Consider the following 21,351-nt stretch of genomic DNA (forward strand, 5'->3'; position numbering starts at 1 on the left):
TAAGAAAATTGTTTTCTTTTAGTGCCTTCTGTAATGTTACATAATTTTTTCTTTAGCCATTATTGCCAGAATTCCTATCTTCATCCCAGTGCTGGTGAAGTCAAAGATAAAACCAATCTACAGCTTCTACAATAGCCATCACTGAACTGCTTGCAGAACTTGCCTGGACACATTGTGAGCTCACCTGTATGCATTGTGAACTATCTGTTGGTGCAGCGACTTGTGGTAGTGTTGGGGTATTTTTGCTGATGATGTCACCGGTGGTACAATTTTTCAAAGGAGCCCTCAATTGGCTTAATGTCATGGCATTTTGCATCCTCCTCTACTAGTGATGGTCTAAAATTTGGGGGCCAACAGAGGTGAGGCAAAGAACCTCACCCCCCCACTGGTGCAAAGGCCTATCCACAAGTATGGCTGTATGCTGGACCAGTAGTCAGCGACGGGTATGATCCAATTGCAGTGGTACCAACCTAAGACAGGAGGCTGACGCCTAGAGGTCAGCTCATCCGATGATGGGTAAGAATCATATGTTGTATTGGACAACCTAACAGGCACGGTCCCTAAGCCACATTGCTTGTTGTTTAATTAAACAGAAGGGGGGAGATGCTGAGAGCCATAGCCAAGTAGGAATGATGCATGGCATTTTTGGTTGAAAGGTGACCCCAGCAAGCCATTGAGATAATGATTATGTTAAGATGCGCATTCAATTGGAGATTAGACCCCTGCTGTCTGCCTTGGCCTGCTACTTTGGAGCTCTCGCGGGATTCCAGGAGAGTTCCCATTGGTTGGGGAAGTGTGGTAGGAGGGAATTCCGGAGGAGGGATTTCCTGTTGGAGTAGTGTGTCCCGGGAGGAGCCACGTGGCATGGTTCGGCATTTTTCCCAGGAGCGTGTGTGGAGTGTGCTGGTGGAGTTCAGAAATAAAGTTTGTTCCTGCTTCAGTGGCTCGTGATTTGTGCCCAGCCAGACTGAGGCACCTAAAGACAAGAATCATGATTATCTCAACAGATGTAGAGAAAGCATTTGACAAAATACAGCACCTCTTGGTGTTCAAAACACTAGAAAAACTAGGGATAGTAGGAACATATCTCAACATTGTAAAAGCTATCTATGCTAAGCCCCAGGCCAATATTATTCTAAAGGGAGAAAAAAATTGAAAGCGTTTCCTCTAAAATCTGGAACAAGATAGGGATGCCCTCTTTTACCATTTCTATTCAATATAGTCCTAGAAATTAGAAAGGGATACACATTAAAAAAAAAAAGAACTCAAATTATCACTATTTGCACATGACATGATCTATATTTAGAAGATCCAAACAATTCCACCAGAAAACTTCTAGAACTAATAGATGAATTCAGCAAATTAGCAGGATATAAAATAATACACATAAATCAAATGCATTTCTATACACAAGCAATGAATCCACTGCAAGAGAAATTAGGAAAACCACACCATTCACAATAGCCTCAAAAAAATAAGATACTTGGGAATCAATCTAACAAAAGAGATGAAAGATCTCTACAAAGAAAACTACAGAACACTAAAGAAAGCAATTGAAGAAGATCTTAGAAGATGGAAAGATCTCCCATGCTCTTGGATAGGCAGAATTAATATAGTCAAAATGACCATAATACCAAAATTGTTATACAGATTTAATGCAATTCCTATTAAAAATCCCAAATGAAATTCTTCATAGAACTAGAAATAGCAATCATGAATTTATTTGGAAAAAAAGAGACCCAGAATAGCCAAAGCAATCCTCAGCAAGAAGAGTGAAGCAGGAAACATCACAATACCAGATCTTAAACTATACTACAGAACAATAGTAACAAAAACAGCTTGGTATTGGTACCAAAATAGACATGTAGACCAATGGTACAAAATAGAAGACACAGAGACAAACCCACATAAGTACAGAGACAAAGGCACCAAAAACATATTGGAGAAAAGATAGCCTATTCAACAAATGGTGCTGCAAAAACTGGAAATCCATAGTAGCAAAGTGAAATTAAACCTCTATCTCTCACCCTGCATAAAAATCAAATCAAAGTGGATCTGAGACTTAGACACCAGAACAGAGATCCTGCATCTAATAGAAGAGAAAGTAGGCCCAAATCTTCATCATGTTGGCTTAGGACCTGACTTCCTGAACAAGACTCCTAAAGCACAAGCAGTAAAATCAAGAATCAATAAATGGGATGGATTCAAACTAAAAAGCTTCTTCTCGGCAAAGGAAATAATCAACACATGATAAAAAATCCTGCAGAATGGGAAAAAATCTTTATCACATACACCTCAGATGGAGCACTAATCTCCAGGATATATAAAGAACTCAAAAAGCTTAACTCCAAAAAAACCCAAATAACCCAATCAATAAATGGGCTAAGGAACTGAACAGACACTTCAAAGAAGAAGAAATACAATCAATCAACAAATATATAAAAAAGTTCATCATCTCTAACAATTAGAGAAATGCAAATGAAAAACTAAGATTTCATCTCACTACAGTCAGAATGGCAATTATCAAGAATACAATAATAAGTGTTGGCAATGATGTGGGGGAAAAGGACATTCATTCATGGCTGGTAGAACTGCAAACTGGTCCAACCACTATGGAAAGCAGTATAGAGATACCTCAAAAAACTTGGAATGGAACCACCATTTGACCCAGCTATCCCACTCCCTGGTCCATACCCAAAGGACTTAAAATCAGTGTACTATAGTGACATAGCCACACCAATATTTATAGCAGTTCAATTTACAATAGCTAAGGTATGGACCCAACCTAGATTCCCTTCAACATGTGAATGGATAAAGAAACTGAGGTATATATACACAATGGAATATTATGCAACCTTAAATAAGAATGAAATTATGGCATTTTCAGGTAAATGTATGGAACTAGAGAATATCATGCTAAGTGAAATAAGTCAACACTGCCCTCCCCTGCAAAAAAAGTTGAATGTTTTCTCTGATAAGATAATGCTGATCCATAGTGAGGTGGGGGTGGGGGGGTAGGGAAGAATGAAGAAATTTTGGTTTGTGTAGAGGGGAGTGAGGGGAGGAATGAGGTTATGGAGATGGGAAGGACGGTAGAATGAGACAGACATTATTACCCTATATGCATGTATGATTACACCACTGGTGTGACTCTGCACCATGTACAGCCAGAGGAATGAGAAGTTGTGCTCCATTTGTGTTCAATATGTCAAAATGCATTCTACTGTCATGTATAACTAATTAGAACAAATAAAATATAAAAGAAAGAAATAGAAGTTGTATATAAAGATCATAAAATTCAACAAGTAGCTGGGCATGGCGGCTCACACCTGTAATCCCAGCAGCTTGGGAGGCTGAGGCAGGAGGATCGCATGTTCAAATCCAGCCTCAGCAACTTAGCAAGGCTGTAAGCAACCTAGTAAGATGATGTATCAAAATAAAAAGGGCTGGAGATGTGGCTCAGTGGTTAAGTGCCCTTGAGTTTAATCATCATCATCTCACACACACACACACACACACACATACACACACACATACACACACACACAAATCCAAAAAGTAAATAGAAGGTTAGCACTAATTTAGAACTACAAGTATATTTTTTCAAGTCATTCTTCAATTAGCATGTTTATATGTTTTATTTATTTATTTATTTATTTATTCACTAAGCAGTTGAACCCAGGGGTGCTTTACTACTTGAGCTACATCCCCAGCCTTTTATTTTTTTATTCTTTGTTTTCAGATAGGCTGCTTCAGACTCCCAACTCATTGGGATTACAACAGGCATGAGCCACACATTCAGTTCTCTATATTAAAAAAAAAAAAGCAGAATGCATAAACTATGGAATGTCATGCATGTGGCTCTGACCAAGTGGAAGTTTAGCATAAGAGCAAACCTATTAATGCCTATTAATTAGCCGTCAAAGCCACAGGCCAGCTTACTAGAATGAACTAAGGGCTATATAAGGGCCTACTATAAAAACTGGAGTGTCAGAGTACATTCTAATTCTCCCCTCCAACCTCTCTCACCACCAGCGGCTTGGGAGCTACCATAAAGACACAATGGTCAGAATGCCGGGATGTAGATGACAGACTTCTCCCTTTTGTTCTTCCTTCTCATCAGTGGTTCTCAACAGCTAAGATTTTTATGCATAGGGTTGTACACACAAACCATGTAAGTTGTACTTTAAGAGAATTTGAAGGGATTTTCAAGAATTGTGACATAAGAGGATTTTCACTGTTAGTCACTAAGCAATGTGACCCTATTTTTTTTTCTCCTATGTGATTATACTTGTTACATACAGATAAAAACCAAGAGTGCCTACCTTTCAGTTCCAGCTGGGAATACAAAACTCTTTTGGGTCATTCCTGGCGGATGAATGGCAACTAACCAGACAGTTGCCTCAGCTCTATTTTGCACTGATGCTGCTCAGAATATTGGTCCTGATATTGAACCAACCATTGACTTTTCACCAAAAGCTACTGCCAAACTCACCTACCTCCCTGATGTCCTTACTCCAGTGACCCAGCACCGACTCCATTTTCATTCAGTCTTTCCTCCTTTGGGTATATCCTCCCACAACCAAAATCCCTGGTCAACTCTTGATGAGGGGGAAAAAAAACAAAACTTGCTTTTCTTTCTTTTTAAATTGAGCTAAAATTCACATGGTGTGAGCAGCCTTCTCACCTGCCCAAAGAACGGACTCAGAGATGCAAGGTGCAGTAGAAACCAGACTTTAATGACGGTCTTGCAAAATCAGGTAGCTGGTGAACAGGCACACCCAGAGTGGTCCCAATCAGGATCTTATCCCCTACTGTGCAAGGTGGCTGAGTACTATGGGGTGCACAATCATCCCAGATTTCACCTAGGTATTTCTGTCTCCTGTTGGGTTATTTAAAGAGATGCACCTTTAGTTGTCTCCATCTTCCTTGGTTCTCTTGGTGACAGGAAGGCCTTCTTTTTTTTTTTTTTTTTAAAGAGAGAGAGAGAGAATTTTTTAATATTTATTTTTCAGTTTTTGGCGGACACAACATCATTGTTTGTATGTGGTGCTGAGGATCGAACCTGGGCCGCACGCATGCCAGGCGAGCGCGCTACCGCTTGAGCCACATCCCCAGCCCAGGAAGGCCTTCTTGAGCTGTGTGCAGCATTCTGGCAGGCACGCCATTCATACTTCTTCATCTAAGGTATTACTTAGCAGAGGTACTGCTATCTCTGTTGGTTAGGTTGACCTCTTTCCCACCTCCTGTTCAAAAAGGGGCTATTCAGGTGCTTTAACTTTGAATCTGCCACATCCACAGGCTACTGTGCTGTAGTGAGTTTTTTGTTTGTTTGTTTGTTTGTTTGTTTTGCTGCTGTAGTGAGTTAACTGCTGGGAACTCTCCACTCTGCTGTTTTTCCCTTCTGGCTGTTTTGTCTTTCATCCCCAGTAATTTTACATTTCAGGGTAAATACTGTATTCTAAAAATGAATCACTGAACTTTCTACTTCTCATACATAGCAACAATTAAACATAACCATTATGAACAGTTTGTGTATTCAAAACCTGTGTGGCCGCTAGCTCTGTCACATCTTTGTCATCACTCTATGAAGTCACCTATACCCAATCAGTCGTCACTCTCTATTTCCTCTGTCCCCACCCCTGCTTTCTGTTGCTACAGATTTGTCTATCATGTAAAAGGAATCATATAGGCCTGGGAATATAGCTCAGTGGTAGAGTGCTTGCTCAGTGTGCATGAGGCCCTGGGTTTGATCCCCAGCACCCTACCAAAGGAAAAAAAGCATTTTATACAGTAGGTGCTCTTTAATGTTTGGAATTTTTTACTTAACACATTGTTTTCAAGGGTCATCTAAGTGGTAGCATCTACCAATATTTAATTACTTTTATGGCTAAATAATAGTCCATTGTCAATATAAACCACATTTGTTCATCTATTCATGTATTAATGGACACTTGTTACCATCTTTTGGATGATACTTGAATTTTATGCCAAAGGGGTGATTCTAGGGGTCCCACAGACTATATCTGGCCATCTGCTGCCTGTAGAGTTCAATCAGAGAGAGATGAATGGTGGCTAAAGAATTTATTAATGGGCTGGGGATGTGGCACAAGCGGTAGCATGCTCACCTGCGTGCACGAGGCGCTGGGTTCGATCCTCAGCACCACATAAAAATAAAATAAAGATGTTGTGTCCACCGAAAAACTAAAATTCTCTCTCTCTAATAAAAAAGAATTTATTATTCAGGACTGAGGCTGTAGCTCAGCATGCAGAGAGCTTGCCTAGCATGCGTGAGGCACTGGGTTCGATCCTCAGCACCACATAAAAATAGACAAAATAAAGGCATTCTGTCCATCTACAACTACCAAAAATTTTTTTAAAAAAGAATTTGTTATTCAGTGTGGCCACACTGGGAAGAAACAGGGTGACCAATATTCTAAGCCCTGTCTTCTGGGTAGTCACAAGAGCTTCAGGAAGTCAGGGAAGAAACAAAAGCGTGGGTCAAGAAGCATGTGCAGATGGGCAGTCTTGGCCAAACTGATCTGGTGGATCATTATCTCGAAGGTGGTTCTGCAATGGTTCTGCTGGCGCCAGGGAAACGGGTGTTGTGTGAGGGGGCAGTTCATGTCCCATCATGAGATGACTGCCCCCCCCTTGGTGCATGGCATCAATTCCCATCATGGGGTAACTGTTCCCACTTAGAGGGCTGTTTCTATCATAGGGTGATCTTACTGCAAGAATTGCTGTTCCTGCAATTTTGAAAATATCTTAATTACTCTTATCTTGGTGTCTTCAGCCTTGCAGAGGTGAAGTAAATTTAGGGCTCTCTACATAGTATTACCAGTTTTTAGACACTCCTTAAATGATTAATATATGTCTATGTGCAGTGCTGAGCGGGAATCTGACCCAAAGTTTAAGGTAGCAAAGGAAGCTCAAGCCAGGAGTCAACGCTTTCAGGAAAAGCAGACTTTTTCCCTGTTGCATTTCTGACACCAATTCTGAAGAACACCACACTCCCTGTTTCCTGCTCTCCTCAAACAATACATAACTTCTGTGACCAGATATGAGATTTTCTTCCCCACACTCTAAGCAATTCAGCAGGCACCCAATGGGTACCCTATTACTCAATTCAATTCTGACATTATTTTACCAAAGTGTCAGATCCTACAGATTAAGGGCTCAGTTCCACAAGACTGTCACCTCAGATGCCAGTAAAGTCCTAGTGCTTCTAACAGACTTATCTATAAATGAAAGTTCTCAACAACCCCCCCCCCTTGGCAATTTGCCAGGATAATTCACAGAACTCAAAGAAACACTTTTTGCATTTACTAGTTGTGACAGATGAACAGCCAAATGAGGTACACAGAGCAAGGTATGGGGGAAGGACCCAGGGGCCTCTTGCCATCTCCAGGGACCTATTACTTTGGATCTGAAGCGTCCCCTGAAGACTCACATGTTGAAAGTGTGATCCCAGCTGGTGGTACTACTGGGAAGTGGTGGAAACTTGGAGAGGGGGGACCTATCTGATGGGAGTAGGTCACTGTGGGTATGTCCTTGAAGGGTATATCCTGAGCTGCCTACCACAAGGTGAGCAGCTTTATTCCACCATATACTCCCCACTATGATATTCTCCCTCCCCAGGCACCCAGAAACAATGTGCTAAGTGAGCAGATTGAAAATTCGAACCGTTAGTCAAAATAAATATTTTTCTCACCAGGTGCAGTGTCCCATGCCAGTAATCCCAGTGACTTGGGAGGCTGAGACAGGATGATCTCAGATTAGAGGCCAGCCTTGACAATTTGACAAGAAAGACCTTGTCTCAATATAAAAAGGTTGGGGGTGTGGTTCAGTGATAAACTGTCCCTGGGTTCAATCCTCAGTACTGGGATAAATAAATCTTTTCTTCCTTTAAGTTGATTTTCTCAGGTATTTTGTCACAGCAACAGAACACACAGCACCCTCTACATGCTCAGCAACCTGAAAGCTTGCCAAATCTCTGTTGAATTTTTATAGAGCTTGATCTGCCTTCCAGAGGCTGGTGGTTGGGGCTAGAAGTTCCAAATGTCTATAATCACTTGGTTTTCCTGGTGAGTGCTTCCATCTGGAGACCATCTAGGGGCCTAAATCACCTTATTAGCATGTAGCCTAAGCATACAAAGAGGCTCATGATGAAGAACAAGACCCTCCTATCACAGCAGAAATCCCAAGTTTTAGGTGCCCTGATAGGAATCAGAGACAAGACCAAATGTATACCATATACCACATATATTTAGATATGCTAACTCTGTTTAGCTTTCAGAATCTGCCAAACTGCTTCCCATAGCTGCTGCATCACTTCATGTTCCCACCACACTATAGGAGGGCTCCTATTTCTCCATGTCACCACTAAGTTATTTTTTTTCTCATTAAAATCACCCAGGCTGGGGATGTGGCTTAAGCGGTAGTGCGCTCGCCTGGCATGCGTGTGGCCCGGGTTCGATCCTCAGCACCACATATAAACAATGATGCTGTGTCCGCCAATAACTAAAAAAATAAGTATTAAAATTCTCTTTCTCTCTTTAAAAAAAAAAAGTCACCCTAGTGGGTGTCAAGTGGCATTTCACTGCAATTTTGATTTTACACTTCTTTTAACAACCAACGGCGTTGAACAATCTTTCACATTTGATTTTTTGGTACTGGGAATTGAACCCAGGGAGGCTTTCCCACTGAGCTGCTTGAACAATTTGTTTGAGGCTGGCCTCAAACTTGCAACCTTACTGTTTCAGCTTCCCAAGTCAATGGGATTACAGGTGTGTACTACCTTGCTTGGTTGTAACTCTTTGAAGAATGTCTGTTCAATCCTTTTGCTAGTTTTCTAATGGGTTTACCTGTTTAATTTTACATTTAAACAGTCTGATATTAAACCCTTATTAGACTTGTAAAGTCTCCCCCAAGGGTCTTTTGACATTCATCACCTTTGCCACAAGTTAACTCAGATGAAGTCCTATTGACCTATTCTTTTCTTCTGGTGCTTTGGGTGTTCAATCTAAGAAACCACTGCCAAATCCAAGGAAATGATTTACCAATTTTTTTCTAATAGTTGTAGAGGGTTAGCTCTTGTATTTAATAATTATTGATCCATTTTAACAAGTGACAATATGTCCAACTTCATTCTCTTGCTTATGGTTACTATTGTCCCAAAATCATTTGCTGCAGATTCCGCTCCCCTGGACTAGTTTTGAGCCAGACACGGGACACGTACCTATAGTCCCATCTACTCAAGAGGTTAAAGAAAGAGGATCCCTTGTGCTCAAGAGTTTTGAGATCAGCCTAAGTAAAATAGTGAGAGCCTTAAAAAAAAAAAAAAAAAAAAAGTCCCCAGTGGATTTGGGAACTCTTGTCAAATATCAATTGGCCAAGCCAGATGTGGAGACACATGCTACTCAATTCAGGAGGCTGAGGCTGGAGGACCACAAATACCAAGCCAGCCTAAATAACTTGGTTTAAATAACTCAGAAAGACCTGGTCTCAAATTTAAAAAGGGCTGGGAATGTATTCAGCAGTCCAACATACACAAAGCCCTGAGTTCAATTCCGGTACTATTTAAAAGAAAAAAAAAATCAATTGGACATATATGCAAAGACTTATTTCTGGATTCTCAATTCTACGAATCTGTTCATGCCTAAATGCCAATGGTTTTTATTACTATAGTTCTGTGGTAAATTTTGAGATCCGGAACTTGTTATTTATTTCAAAGCCATTTAAGGCTATTCAGGGCCCTTCATATGAAAAGTGGCACCTCCATTTCTGCCTAAAGACACTGTTAATTTTGTAGGGAATATACTGTACTGATTTGGGAGTAACACTATCTTAACAACACTGTCTTCTAATCCATGTGTTACCTTTTTAGGTTTGTTGTCCACTCTCTGCCCTCATCCCAATGAATTTTCATGACTTACCTCTAATTTCCTTTTTCAGACTGTTTGATACTGGTGCATACAAAGTTTTTAGACTATAAATCTGAATTCATTGATTAGCTTTAAATTTCTTGTGAATTTTTTATGTATGAGCATATCATTTGCAAAAAGATTTTTCCTTCTTGGACATTTCCTTGCCTAATTGCTCCACCTACAATTTCCAGTACAAACATTGAATAGCATGGTGAACGAGGGGGCCCTTTTAGCTTGACCTTAAGGGAGAAACTTAGACTGGATATGAAGTGGTAGAGATTGCTTGACATGCACAAGGACTATGTTCAATCCATAGTACCTAAAAAAATAAAATAAAAATTAAGGGAAAAGTTGTCTTGCCCTCTCCCCAGTACAAGTCCTTGAACCCAGAAGCACTCCACCATTGAGCTACATCCCCATCCCTTTTTTGAGATTGGGGTCTCGCTACATTGCCCAGGCTAGCCTCCATCTTGCAATCCTCCTGCCCTGTCAGCCCACTGAGTGGATTGCAGGGGTACAACACAATACCTAGGGCAAAAGCTCATCTTTCACTGTTTTCATGATAGCTGTGGTTTTTCATAAACCCTTTTGTTGTGTTTAGAAAATGCCCTATTCCTAATTTGCTGATTATTTTCACTTTTTATTATGAAAGGGTGTTGAAATCTTGTCAAAGGTTATTTTTGCATTGAGATGATCTTGTGGCTTTCTACTGATGTGGTATATTCAACTCATTGATTTTATACTGACCAATTTTACATTCCTAGAGAAGCTCATTATCACCCCAGTGGCACACCACTAGCCTTTTTGCTTTTTTTAACATCTCCTTTGTGTTTAGAACTATCTTCTGAACTTAGAACTAAGTGTCCACCTCTTATTTCTGTACTCTTGAAGCTTGCTTTACTAACTATGGATGGAAGAAGTCATGGAGATCCTACAATTCAAAAACTGTATTTAATTACACATATGTGTAGAAGATAGTCATGACCGTTGCTCCTCTCCAAATATGGTTTTTGGTTTTAGCATTTGCTTCATAAAGTACCAACAAACTATCTAGATGAGGGTCTCCCCAAGTGAACATATACCAATTCACTCCTTACCAACAGCATATGAATGTTTATTTCAACAAGCTGAAGTTTTTTGAGTTTTGATGACACAAAATGTTTCATATGGTCCAATTTTGCAAATCTCTTATGGGACTATTATATATCAGATGCAATGGTGTAGTAAAGTATTTTACAGGGAAGCAACTAAGATTAGGGCTAATTTTTCCAAGGCAACCCTTTTGACTCTAATTATTAAGCACCCAATATATCAAAGGATGCTTACAAATGGATACATCAGGTGCATTTACAATATTCTCTTGAGAGTTTATTATAAACCAGTCTCATAGGCCACAAGGAAAATAAAAGGACTATGTACAGCCTTACAGGAAACAGGCAAGGAGCTGAGGAGGACCAAGATGAGTCTAGGGCCTTGGTGGGCGCATTCCCGGGGGAGGGGGCCCTGTAAGGGAAACCAGACAATCCGGTGAGACTCCGCGAGCAACAGCATAACAAACAAACAGGTCTGTGGTAACGTGGCCCTGGGGAATCGGGCCCACGCCTCTGTGGAGCTACTTCCATAACTCTGTGGCCAAGGGTCAAAGAAGGCCTGAAGTAAGAGTAAGAAGTTTAGTCAGTGCCTGATCTGCAACTCAGATCCCCGACCCTGCCCAGCCTCCCACATCCTGCAGTTACCAAGCAATGAGAGGGACATACATGGTGTTAACTGGGGACTTCTCTGGGGTTGACTGGGTTCCTATGTCTGGAAAACCCAAACTAGAAATAGGGATTATGGCTGTGGGTTATCTTAATAGCCACTATGGCTTGGTGGAAAGAGCACAGGTCTGGGAAGCAGGATGCTAATTAAGCTTTCTCTGAGCCTACTTCCCTGTTCATGTAGTAACTATCTCAGTATTTCTCAAACTGAAGTTAAACAGAAATACTTAATAAATAATATCACAAAGCCCAGAGTTCTTCATTACTAGATACTATCAAATCAGAGGGCATATAACAACTTTATTGCCTTTATCAGGGATCCTCAGAATGCATTATTTATCAGTACCCTGAAGACACTGCCTTAGACTCTGAGAAGTACTCTGGGTACTCTAACTGTTCTGAAAGGGGAGGCAAGGCCAGCTCTTTCTTCCCTGTCCTTTCTGGACAATGCTGCTCCCCAACAGTTCATTTCCTTAAACTTAAAGCCAGAAAGCCCAAAGGACATGGTCTAAATACAATTTTCCCTTCACTTCCCACTGCCCTAGGCTCTAGGGAAAGAAGCCAAAATCACCTCAGCAGGCACTTACCGCGCATCCCTGGGGGAGGGGGCCGCATTCCTGGAGGGGGCATGCCCATCGGGGTCCCTCGTCCAGGGGGAATCCCCATTGGGGGACCCATAGGAGGCCTCATACCAGGAGGTGGGCCCATCATGCCTGTAAAAGAAAAGCCCCAAGAACACAGTTCAAATGTCTGTATGGAAAATGTAGCTGGAAACAAAGCTGTCCACCAAGTCAGATGGACCACTCCACCCTCAATCTCTACTAGCAAACTGGCATGTGAGCCAAAGAGCGGGGATCCCAATGGCTCTTGTTCAGCTAGCTAGTTCCAAAGTCAGTCAGTCAGGCTGGATCTCAGAGTAATCCTGCTTAATCATATAAACTCATCATCAGTTTCAGTCAAAGTTCTATCTCATCATGAATCCAGCTAAAGCATATTGTATCTATTCACACTGCTCTCTTTATGGGGTCCTCACCTGGAGGGGGTGCCCCTCGGCCCATAGGTGGTGGAGGACCCCCACGGCCTGGTGGGTACTGGGTTGGAGCTCCTGCAATACTGGCAGTGGCAGCAGCAGCAGCAGCTGCAACAGTGCCTCTTCCTTGAGGGGTCATCACCTAAAAGGACACAAGAAGAGTTAGGCAGAACAATACAGTGCAATGCATCTTCCCACTCTTTTCCCCAACTTGGTAAAATATCAGACACCAAATCTCCTAAAGCTACAACTCATGGCATCAGACGTCCCACCCAAATTAAACCTGAATATCCATTTCCTTTATCTTCTAGGATGCCTAATCCAATTTAAGGAAAGCCCTGTACTTTCAAATAAGACCAATGATATCTAATATTGTCATGGAAACATTTTGCTCAAATACAGTTGGTTAAGACACCTTCTGTATCTCCTCATTTTAATAAACACTGATAGCCTAACAATAATACAATGGTCATTCTGAACTATTCCTCAAGTTAGGGACCCTCCCTTTATACATCCTAAGCTGGGGGCTTCCCGATGCCTTACCTGTTGGGATGGCCCACCAACCCCACGGACTGGTCCAGCAAGACCTGCAGGAGCCTGGGGCATAGGAACACCAGCTGGGATTCCTCTGCCAGCAGCCCTGCCAATTCCTGGGCCCCCAGCAGCTCCAGCAAGTGGCACTCGAGCAATGCCAGTCTGAAAAATAAAGAAATATGCTCAGTGGCTTAAAGAATCAGAAGTATACTTTGGCGTGTCATTGCCAAGAACATTTCTGATTTATAAGGCATTAAAACAGCTTATAAATATTACCTGCCCACACGTGCTAATACCATTCTCTCTCTACCTAACATTATATGCCTGCCTGTCACCACTGAAATCTAGAAGAAAATGACAAAAACTGACTGTATACACTCCTATGAAAATTGAAATCAGAGTAAAAGCCCAAGGTTCCATTCAGAAGGATTTCACCTGGCCAACAAAGGGACATAAGATCCACTCCTAGTTCTGACTCTCACCTGCTGGGCAACAGTGGGCAAATTCTGAGACTCAAGTTTTCTCATCTGCAAATGACTGGGTTATAGTAGAACTGTCTGTGGTCATAAAGACTTACAATGGGCTACACTAAAGTAGCCAACTCTACTGGAAGTACCAAGCATTATGAATAGATACACATGCTTTGAACAAAAAAAAGTTGGTAATATCTCTTGCAGATTTTATAGCTGAAAAAAGTTGCAATTTAAGAGTCCAAAAAACAGGGGCTGGGGATGTGGCTCAAGCGGTAGCGCGCTCGCCTGGCATGGGTGCGGCCTGGGTTCGATCCTCAGTACCACATACAAACAAAGATGCTGTGTCTGCCGAAAACTAAAAAATAAATATTAAAAAAAAAAGAGTCCAAAAAAGGGAAAATGGCTTGAATAAACTATTACTTTGTACTCTCTTGAGAAAATATCTTTGAGTCACTAATATGACTTACAAAAAAGAATAAGTGGAAAAATATTTACAAACTCACAAGATAGCAAAATATCACATGCATATTACATGTTAAGTATAAAAAATACTTACATGGGTTAAAAAAATAGGGTATGGTTATTCTCTTTATTAACGTCTTAAAATAAAAAATGGGAAAAAAAACTTGGTTAGATTCTCTAAAGCCTGCTCTATTTATAAATGTAGTTTGGTGTTTACAGAACCACGATGGGGATCAAATGTCAGTTTCACCATTTCCTAGTTGTGACATCTTAGGCAAGTTACTAAACCCCAATTTGTTTCATTATAAAAGTGAAGGCAGTATATCTCAATATTAAAACAAAGTACTGAAGTGCCTGGTACACAGCAGATGCTCAATTAACACTATTATTTTATAATTATAAAAAAACACAATATAGATGTGTTCTATTTTAGGGGGTTAAGAATTTTTAAGATCCTCCTAGTCTTTGTCATCACATTAAGAAGTGACACAGATGGCCTTAGGTACCTCCTCCTATGATTCTATATCAACTGAAGAAGAGGGAAGCTTTAATTCAGAAATACTCCAATTCTATCCTTCTCTACTTCTTACTTGCAGGGTAACCTCTTTAAGATTCTAATGGGCTGGGTATGGTGGGTGCTCGCCTGTGATTCCAGAGACTTAGGAAGCTAATGCAGCAAGAGTTCAAAGCCAGCCTCAGCAACAGTGAGCCGCTAAGCAACTCAGTGAGACCATGTCTCTAAGTAAAATACAAAAAAATGGCTGGGGACGTGTTTCAGTGGTGAGTACCCCTTAGTTCAATCCCAGGTACCCCGCCACAAAAAGATTCATAAACACGGGGGTGGGGGGATGGACGGTGGACGGGGCCCAGACTCACATCTTTGGGAGGGGGTCCTTCTACTGTCATTGAGACCAGGTTCTCCCCTCGAAGCAGCACCAGACCAAGGACTCGCTTCTCTTCCCTTTCTGCTTGTTTGGAGTTCTTTGGCCTAAAGACAGGTTTAGAAGAAACAGAAAACAGCAAGCATTACAGAATAGGTCAAGTTTAGGTTCACCTGCCTAGGGGCCTCCAAGATCTCCTTTATATGCTGTATCTCCTGATAAATGATAAACAGGTCCTCTGGACAGTCTCTATAGGCTGCATATTGTGACCCCTTAGCTGCTCTTTTCCTACCAAACCAAGAAGATGCACAGACCAAAAGACAGGACAAGAGGCAATAAAGTCCAGCCATGGCTCAGATGCTCTTTCCAATTTAACTGTGAAGGACCTTTCCTTACCTTAAGGTCTTGCCAATGCCAAGAGGCAGCCTAAACTATTCCACAAGTAATATCCCACTTCCATGCAATGTCCTTCTAGGACGGATTCAACCTCACTGGCCTTCATATCTGTCCCTAATCTCACACCAGAAATAGAAAAAATGATAAAGGAAAAGGTAAGAAAATTTTCAAATATACAAAGGCTGAATTTTCTCATGTGAAATAAAAATTTTCACATCTATTCCTCAAAAGCAAAAAAAACAGAAAATCCCAAACAGCAACAACCAGAAAAAGATGAACAAAATTAAAAATGTAAACTAAAACAAATAACTGCAATGGAATAAGGAAAAGGTATGAGGGATGACAGATGAGAGAAAGCCAAAGCCAAGATCCTCAAAATAAAGACAAAAATATTCTGATTAAAAAAAAAAAAAAAAACAACTTATTTTTGTCATTTTATATTCTGTTAGCTGGTTTTCTGTGGATGAACTTTTTTTTCCCCTTTTAGCCTATATTTTCTTATTTTTTAATAATAAGCATATACTGCCTTTTCATAAGAAAATCTTATGGGTAAATATTTTTCAATAAACATGTTTATAAGTATAACACGAGTTTCACCTAAAAAACAGAAGGGAACCCATTGAGATAGTTCCCAGCAATCTGCTGGCCTCTCTGTTAATATATACTGGGCACTCAAGGATCTGTACCTTTTTTTTGTTTTTGGGTGGGGGTGGTATACTGGGGATTAAACTTGGGTGATTTACCACTGAGCTACATCCCCAGCCCTTCTTATTTTTTATTTTGAGACAGGCTCACTAAGTTGCTTAGGGCCTTGCCAATATGTTGAGGCTGGTCTCAAACCTGCAGCCTGTTTCCCAAGTTGTGGGGATTACAGGCGTGCAGCACCACTACACCCAGTGATCTCTACATTTATTCTACTACACTTCTTGACTTTACAACACAAGAGCTGCCAAAAGAATTAAAGGGGATTTACAGTTAGTGACATCATAATATGGACACTGCATATGATAAAAGTATGCATATAAAGTCATGGGCTGGGGTTGTGGCTCAATAGTAGAGCGCTCGCCTTGCATGTACGAGGCACTGGGTTCGATCCTCAGCACCACATAAAAATAAATAAATAAAATAAAGGTATTGTGTCCAACAACAACTAAAAAATATAAAGTCACATAACCCCTTTGGGCCTCAAGATGCTTTGAATGTACAATAGGACAGAAAACTCAACACAACAGTTTGGCCAGAAGCTTAAGATTGGTGAGACTTAAGGGAGTTAGCCAATAACATAGCAAAGCAGAAAACAGCCCTGATTGTCTCTAAAATGCCAATAAAAATCACTGGCCCCAAACCCAAATGGGGAGCAGAGCACTTACCCTGAAGAGGGTCAGAGGCTTCTTAAAGCAGTTTCAGACCAGGCTGCATTAGGAGAGCCCTTTAGGCTACAGCTTTACAAATAGGTAATGAGGCCAGAAAATCAAGCTCTCCCCCCTCACACACCTGTGGGGAGAACATGAGAGCCCTTTACCCCAGTACCCAGGGGCACGCAAAGTCAGAGAAACAAAAAGCCTAGCAGCCCTCCTTACAACCTATACTCTGCTAGAACTAGAGAACAAGACTTGCTGAACTAAGGACGGAGATTTCTTAGTGTTCAATGTTCCCATTTAAGTCTGCCCTCGAAAACAGGAGAGCATGGAGGAACCAACTAGCTACTTCATCACATGTCACTTGTCCCAACCACCCAATCCACTCCCCTTCTCCAGTCCCCACCCCCAACAGCCCTCTCCCTCACTTGATCTTTCTGAACTCATCACAATCACAGAGGATCAAATTCATATGCTTGTCAAAAGCCTTGAAGGTGCCAATGAAGATCCGGCCATCTTGCAGGATGCATCTCATCCTGTAGTCGATGTGCTGCAGCATCTTGCTGCTCTTGCCCACAGTCTGCAAGGAGAAATCAGCAAGATTGAGCTAATTCTTTTGAACTCACACACGCTTGGGCCTCCCTAAAATCTTCCACTACAGCTTTATTTTTAATGTGCCTATCTTATCTTTCCCAATAGTCTTAGCTCAATTTCCACCCACAGCCCTTTCCTGGGAATTATCCCATGCTACCCTGTTTGATGTCAGCCTTGACCTCTGTCCAGTAATTTGCTTTCACTATTCCCTTAAAAACCAGTGTTTCTCATAATAAAATTGCCTCTATGTTGTGTCCATTTCAGGGAATAGTGTAGGATGCCCCCAAACTAATCAAATCTACCTATCCTAGAGAATAAGCTATCTGTGTAGACTATAGGATTATTACTATGGGACATCCAAATCCCATTTTAAAAACTGAGTAAAAAGTTGGAGGACTAGCCCTAAAAAAATTTAAAAAATTTAAAAAAAAAAAAAGGTTTTGTTTTTGGTGCCAGGGATTGAACTCAGGGCTCTTAACCACTGAGCCATATCCCCAACCCTTCTTATTTTTTATTAAGACAGGGTCTCACTAGATTGCTTACAGCCTTGCTAAGTTGCTGAGGCTGGCTTTGAACCTGAGATCTTCCGGTCTCAGCCTCCCAAGCTGTTGGGATTACAGACATGAGCCACCACGCCTGGCTGGCCCTAAACATCTAATCAAGAAGCTTATTACCAGAAAGTTGATCAGCTTAGAAATGAGGCCAATGGAATACCCAAATCAAAAGTTTGTTTGTGTGCCTCCAAGACTTTCTGAGAGTGGTGGCCATGGTACTAACCAGTTTGGGCACATAATAAGTCTTTAAGATCACAGAACACTTAATTCTTAACCCAACACTTCTACTTTCACAAGTTAGCTTTCAGTGTAGCCTTGCTAAAATAAAGACTATATAGACCCCCAACATATGAAATGTCAGGTGGCCATGGCAGTTGTATTTCTCACTAGAAACAAACCACCCAGCATTTGATCTCTATAATCAGCTTCTCATCAATCTGACTGTTGTAAGCCAGCCCTAACTTATCCAAGGGCCTTTTTTACCAGGCATAGTGCTTGCTGTTTATCTCAGTTTGAATGTTTCTGAACCCTTATAAATGAACTTTGAATCCCCTAAGGCACTGCCTGCTACACTGAAGACCAAAGTTATGTGGTTCTTTCCCCTTCAAATGGTCATTTTAAACAGCTTCTATCCACAGGGATCTGAACCTGTAGGGCAACATTCATCTGTCTATTTACCTTATAGCAGCTGTCACTGGAAGCTCACTATGTAGTCAGGCACTGCTTATCTCATTTAATCCTCAAAAAACTGAGCCCATTTGCCAGGCATGTTCGCACATGCCTGTAATCCCAGCAGCTTGGGAGGCTGAGGCAGGAGAATCACAGGTTCAAAAGCCAGCCTCAGCAAAGGCGAGGCACTAAGCAACTCAGTGAGACCCTATCACTAAATAAAATACAAAACAGGGTCAGGGTTGTGGCTCAGTGACCGAGTGCCCCTGAGTTCAATCCCTGGTACCAAAAGGGGGGGGGGGCATTATCATACCTATTTTACAGATGAGGCCACTGAGGCCATGATAGCTCATATAACTTGACACGCCACACAGCTGACAAACTATATTGAAACTGTCAGCCAATTCTCCAATGAATGTTCTACTAGGTTTCCCTCCTTCCAGTTTATCTGCTACATAGCAGAGCCATCTTTCAAAACCCAACTAAGTTCCTAATATTTTGCTGGTTAAATCCTTCAAAGGCATGCCTCATCGCCAACAAGACAAAGTAACATGCAAGACCCTTACTAACCAGGTTCCTGCCAATTCCTCCCATCTCTTCTCCCTTTCCCCTCTAGCATCCTCCAGTCGTCCTGTCTTTGTTCTTAGGTTCTCCAGGTCTATAACATTCTCTCCCATTTTCGCCGAGAAAAGTGACAATTTTCCACAAACCATCTACTGGAGAAAGCATTTTTACTCGCCCCTCTCCGTTACTCTCGCCTAAAGCTACATCCCCACACTGAACTGTAGCATTCCATCATCCGCGTCCTCTACTAGAAAGTGAACTCGGTGAAGGGAATGTGAATATTTCATGGTGCAGCCCCAGCGCCTGGGAACTCAGATACACGCAAACATAAAAAGTGTGCTTAACAATCGAGTCGAACTCCTCCTCCGAACAATCTCACCCTCCCGCTTCCTCCTCCCCACCCCCTAGACCTTTGGGCAACTGTTTTCGGGCTCCCACCCCTTTCAAAAGTCTGGGCCTTACAAGGGATCCTCTCTAGTATGGGGCTTCAGGGTCTGATGCGAAACTCTGGACACATTTATTTAGCAAAAGTTTTCTCCGTGCCTGCCGGGTCCCTCCGTGCCCACGCGGTTCTACCTTCGCCACTACCGAGCAAGCGGGCCTCAGACCCCGGATTTCGGCCTTCCTTCCCTACCCACTGTCCCGCCGGTCAAGGTTCAGGTCTTTTTGGCCCGGACCGAGTAGCCGCGGCCTTCGCCGCCATTAGCCGCTCCAACCCACAACTTTTTCCCCTGCCCGCGGCGGCCCCCACTCCACAACAGACTCGAAAGCTCCTGTGCCCCTAGCCCACGTCTTCTCACCATGGTGGCGGTTCTGATGGCTCCGATTCCCGCCGGATTCGCCTCCGCAGAGGCCTAGACACCCGCCAACAACCGGATTCCCGCCGTCGCTACCGGAAATGCAGCCGCCAGCAAAATGCGGTCGGGTAGAAAGCTACTTCCGGTCCCGGCACAGAGCCCTTGAGTTCCTACCGGAGGGAGGAGTTGCGCGTGGTGGTGGAGGCGGAGGTGGGTTGGGCTGGAAAGTGGGTGGTGGTATTAACAACAAAGAACGCACGCCTGCTGGAGCGGCTTGTGTCACAATCACCTTTCTTCCCCTGCTTATCAGTTAACGGTCCTCATCTACCACTCTCCCGGACATTCTCCTCTACAGCAACTGTTCCTCTCTAGCTTCGCTGCTCCTGCCTCAGCACCTCTGCATTTGCTTTTGCCACTGTCTGGAATAATAGCCTCCCACGCCTCCAGCTATGTGTAATACTAAAGAAATCACCCTCAAGATTTAAGCTTAAACCTGGCATGGTGGCGCAAGCCTGAAATCCCAGCAAGTTTAGGAGGCTCAGGGAGGAGAACAGCAAGTTCAAGGCCAGCCTCAGCAACTCACGGAACCCTAAAGAGATGCTGTCTCAAAATAAAAAAATAAACGAGCTGGGAATATGGCTAAGTGGTTAGGTGCCCCTGAATTCAATCCAAAAAAAAGGAAAAAGGAAAAGATTCAAGCTTAAAAAATATTTCCCCGGTGAAGACTTCTCTGGACATCCTATTTAAGTCCACAACCTTCCCACCCACCTCACCCCAATTTCTGCTACACCCCCAGCCTCCACATTTCCTCCCCTCCACCCCAGAAAATTCAGCAAAAATCAACTTGAAAAAGATCATTCTAAAACTAAAATAGAAGAAGAATGATGGAGGTCCTGAATTCAAAGTCATGACTCAAGCAGGACATTTGTCAGTTAAGTGAAAAGGCCCAAATGGGATGGAACTTAAGACTTTGGAGTGGGGTCCAAAGCAATTCGATTTGAGAATGAGCTCCCCAGTTCTCTAAAATACCCCACCAGACACATCTAGAACTTCACCCTTATTAGTAGGGCTTTCCAGGTACTTCAGGGATTTGAATTTAAGACCACGGATCTCATGTAGGAAATAAACAGTACAAAGATAGCTCCTCCTCCTCCTTGGGCACCAAATCCAAAGGACTGGGAAGTGCGGGGCTTGTACCTCCCTTTCTGAGGGTTCATGCTGCCATGGGTGAAGGAGCCCTGATTCCAGCAGCCCTTCCAAGAGACAAAGCCTGAGTGAACAGTATCCCAGAGAAGCCACTTTTCAGGCTACAAAAAAGACCTCTTTACCCCATCCCTTGGCTAGGCAGGGCTG

The 21,351-nt window shown here is 42.3% G+C and overlaps 1 protein-coding gene across 2 annotated transcripts; it reads right to left on the reverse strand.

Moving 5' to 3' along the window:
* Positions 1 to 11,022: 11,022 nt before the first annotated feature.
* On the reverse strand, positions 11,023 to 20,164 carry Snrpb (small nuclear ribonucleoprotein polypeptides B and B1). 2 transcript variants are annotated; one of them, XM_015482197.2, is made up of 7 exons: positions 20,002 to 20,164; positions 17,249 to 17,400; positions 15,062 to 15,173; positions 13,260 to 13,412; positions 12,720 to 12,858; positions 12,274 to 12,399; positions 11,023 to 11,579 (listed from the first exon to the last, which is right to left on the reverse strand). In XM_015482197.2, exons 1-7 carry the CDS (start codon positions 20,002 to 20,004, stop codon positions 11,569 to 11,571), a joined length of 696 nt encoding a protein of 231 aa, XP_015337683.1. In that variant the 5' UTR covers positions 20,005 to 20,164; the 3' UTR covers positions 11,023 to 11,568. The 2 variants fall into 2 exon arrangements, with proteins under 2 accessions (XP_015337683.1, XP_015337677.1); XM_015482191.2 differs by having other exon boundaries at positions 11,023 to 11,432; positions 20,002 to 20,157.
* Positions 20,165 to 21,351: the final 1,187 nt, after the last annotated feature.

Source organism: Marmota marmota, unplaced genomic scaffold (assembly GCF_001458135.2).
Source record: "Marmota marmota marmota unplaced genomic scaffold, marMar, whole genome shotgun sequence".
Taxonomy (NCBI): Eukaryota; Metazoa; Chordata; class Mammalia; order Rodentia; family Sciuridae; genus Marmota; species Marmota marmota.

Coding starts and splice junctions, on each gene's coding strand:
- Snrpb (XM_015482191.2), bottom strand. Junction 15,174..17,248: donor GATGAGTTCAGAAAGATCAA/GTGAGGGAGAGG, acceptor ACCTGTCTTTAG/GCCAAAGAACTCCAAACAAG. Junction 12,859..13,259: donor TTGGTGGGCCATCCCAACAG/GTAAGGCATCGG, acceptor GTGTCCTTTTAG/GTGATGACCCCTCAAGGAAG.